This window comes from Ananas comosus, unplaced genomic scaffold (assembly GCF_001540865.1).
Source record: "Ananas comosus cultivar F153 unplaced genomic scaffold, ASM154086v1, whole genome shotgun sequence".
NCBI lineage: Eukaryota > Viridiplantae > Streptophyta > Magnoliopsida > Poales > Bromeliaceae > Ananas > Ananas comosus.
Genome location: NW_017893490.1, coordinates 23,711 through 26,418, shown reverse-complemented (window position 1 = coordinate 26,418; position 2,708 = coordinate 23,711). Strand labels below are relative to the sequence as shown.

The following is a 2,708-nucleotide window of genomic DNA, read 5'->3' as shown; positions in this document are numbered from 1 at the left end:
AAAAGCTCTTTCTCTTTCTCCTAACCGAAAAAAAAAAAACCCTCTGTATCTCCACCCTCATCAACCATGGCGACCACCGCTCGCCCATCGCGGCCGCCGACCTCCGCCGCGTCTCTCGCGAGATCGCCTTCGCCGTGCACCAGATCATCCTCAACGGTGCCGCCCTCCGCCGCATGGTCAGCCACCCGCAAGCCATGGGAGGTCCCCTGCACCGCCGAGGCCGCACGCCTCCTCGCCTGCGGCGTCCCCCCCCCAACACCGCCGTCGTCGGTAGCCGTGATAGGCGACCCACGAGTTCGGCCTCCGCCTCCTCGACGCGCACCTCGTCTTCGTGCGCCGCGTCAGCGGCACCGCCGCGTTTGGGCGCAACGCCGACCGTGGCCTCGTCCTCACCCTCACCTTCATCGCCTACGCCCGCCATCCACGCCTACCGCGCCCAGATCGAGGCCGAGCCCACCAACATCTGTGGCGGCATCCTCTACTTCCTCTTTGCCTCTCCCTCTCCACGTTCTTGTACATGGCCCTCCTCGTCACCGCTCACCAGGTGTTCGATCTACGTCCGCAATGAACAACGCTTCTTTAAAAAGAGGTTTCTAAGTCTACTCCCTCTCTGACAGCAGCCGTTGCATCTCGCGCACCACCAGTGGATCCTTGATCCCCCACGACGAAGACGATAGCATGTTGCAGCAGCCAGCTACGGGCGAGACGCGGCGGCTACACCGCGTGAGCCGCGTTTTCGACGCCGCGGGGCTCTGCGTGAAGGCGCACTATGCGAAGCTCTGCCAGGCGCTGGCAGGGTCGGCGGCGGTCAACTTGCCGAAATCGTTAGTGGAGGCATCGGTCCAGGCTGTAGCGCTCAAGACGGAGCACGCGCAGGCAGTGGCGGCCCCAGCTGCCGAGAAGGTACTGCAGAACGTCCTGCAGTCGTGCCACGACAGCTATGGATCGGCGGCGGACGCGCTGCAGAATGCACTGCGATTGGTGCGCGACGGTGGACGGCCCGCGGACATCAACAACGAGCTCTCGGCCGCCAGCACAGACTCGTTCGACGAGTTCCCGGACGTCGACGGCTCGACCCTCGCAAACATGCAGACCAATCTCAGCAGGCTCGTCAGCAACAGCCTCAACCTCACTACCGTCAACTTCAAGATCTTCTATCTCAAGATAAAGAGCGATTACCACCGCTACCTAGCCGAGTTCAAGGCCGGGGCCAAGCGCAAGGAGGCCGCCGAGAACACCCTCGCCGCCTACAAGGCCGTTCAGGATATTACTCTGACGGAGTTGGCACCGACGAATCATGCATACCAATTGTTTGATGAAATGCCTAAGATGTAATATTGACGGCGAACCCAATCTGTACATAAAGAGAGAGAGCGGTGCTCTTCTCTTTATAAAAAATGTCTTATCAAAAGAGAATGAGCGGTGCTCTTCTCTTTATAAAAAATATGACATCATCGAAAGAGGGAGAGAGCGGTGCTCTTCTCTTTGCAAAAAAAAAAAAAAAAAAAAAAATTATCAAAAGAGAGAAAGAGATTACTTCTCTATTTATGAAAGAGAGAGGGGGCTTTGTTACAAAAAGGGAGGCAAGGAAGGGATTTTCCCACCTTAATTGTCCCATGAATGTAAAAGAGACAAAGAAAAATTATCTATCTTTGTTGTCTTGTATTTTCAAAGGAGATAAAAAAAATGTGTTCTCTTGTTTCTCCTATAATGAGGAGACAAAAGAAAATTAATCGGGTTATCAATTAATATTCTTTTGATCGTCCTTTTATTGGAAGAACAATGGGATGTTCGAAAAATAATCGAGCTCTTTGATTCTATCCAAAGTCGAATCTTTCGATTTGGCCAAATTAGACCAAATTGAGATTTTATCGCATTGGACATTTTATGTGATTCATGACTGAGAATTTGATAAATAAAAAAAAAATGCACTCGAAATTTTTAAGTGATGAATTTGATTCTGAATCATACATTTAAATATTTTGATCTCATATGATCCCAAATTAACTACCTCAAAACAATGGATCGAGTCTATACCCACCTCAAATTACACAACTCCGGCTCAGCCCAAATGTGAACACATAACTCAGGTTCAGCTCAAACATAAATTTGGGCCCCAATTCTATAGCTTGCCTAAAGAAAACTTGGACTTAAGCCATGCGGGCCTAAACTGAGCCCAAGCCCATATCCAGAATTTAAATTCAATTCAGACCTCAACCATATGGGCTTAAATCTAGTCCATGCCTGAATATAATTATATGGGCCCGAATTTGGACCATGCTTGAATCCACAACAGAATTGAACCAAGCCATGGATTTCCTCATATGGACTAGCACCAAATCCAAATATTTAACCCAAATCAAGATTTGAAATTATGCTTATCAATCAAATCCACTCTTGAACCTAAGCCACATAGGCTAGGTACAACCTGAATATGAAACTAAGTCTTACCAACTTTTTAATCCAATTCTTTAGCACATTAAGCTAGAGTCATATTGTTACCACATTCATATTAGATCAAATTCTAAATAATAAATTAGGTTTCACCTAATGAAAAAAAAAAAAAAATTATTGAACTCTAATACATTTACTTGGAGTTCAAACAAATGAAACTGAATTAGACTCTAATACATACACTTAGAGTTTAATTTAAATCAAATTTTGACTAATCCTAATATATATAATTAGGATTTAGTTAATATTTCACC

The 2,708-nt window shown here is 47.2% G+C and overlaps 1 protein-coding gene across 1 annotated transcript; it reads left to right on the top strand.

Moving 5' to 3' along the window:
- LOC109706156 lies at positions 1–1,426 on the top strand. The gene is made up of 2 exons (XM_020226956.1): positions 1–544; positions 621–1,426. The coding sequence occupies exons 1-2, from the start codon at positions 174–176 to the stop codon at positions 1,333–1,335; spliced, it is 1,086 nt and encodes a 361-aa protein (XP_020082545.1). The 5' UTR covers positions 1–173; the 3' UTR covers positions 1,336–1,426.
- Positions 1,427–2,708: the final 1,282 nt, after the last annotated feature.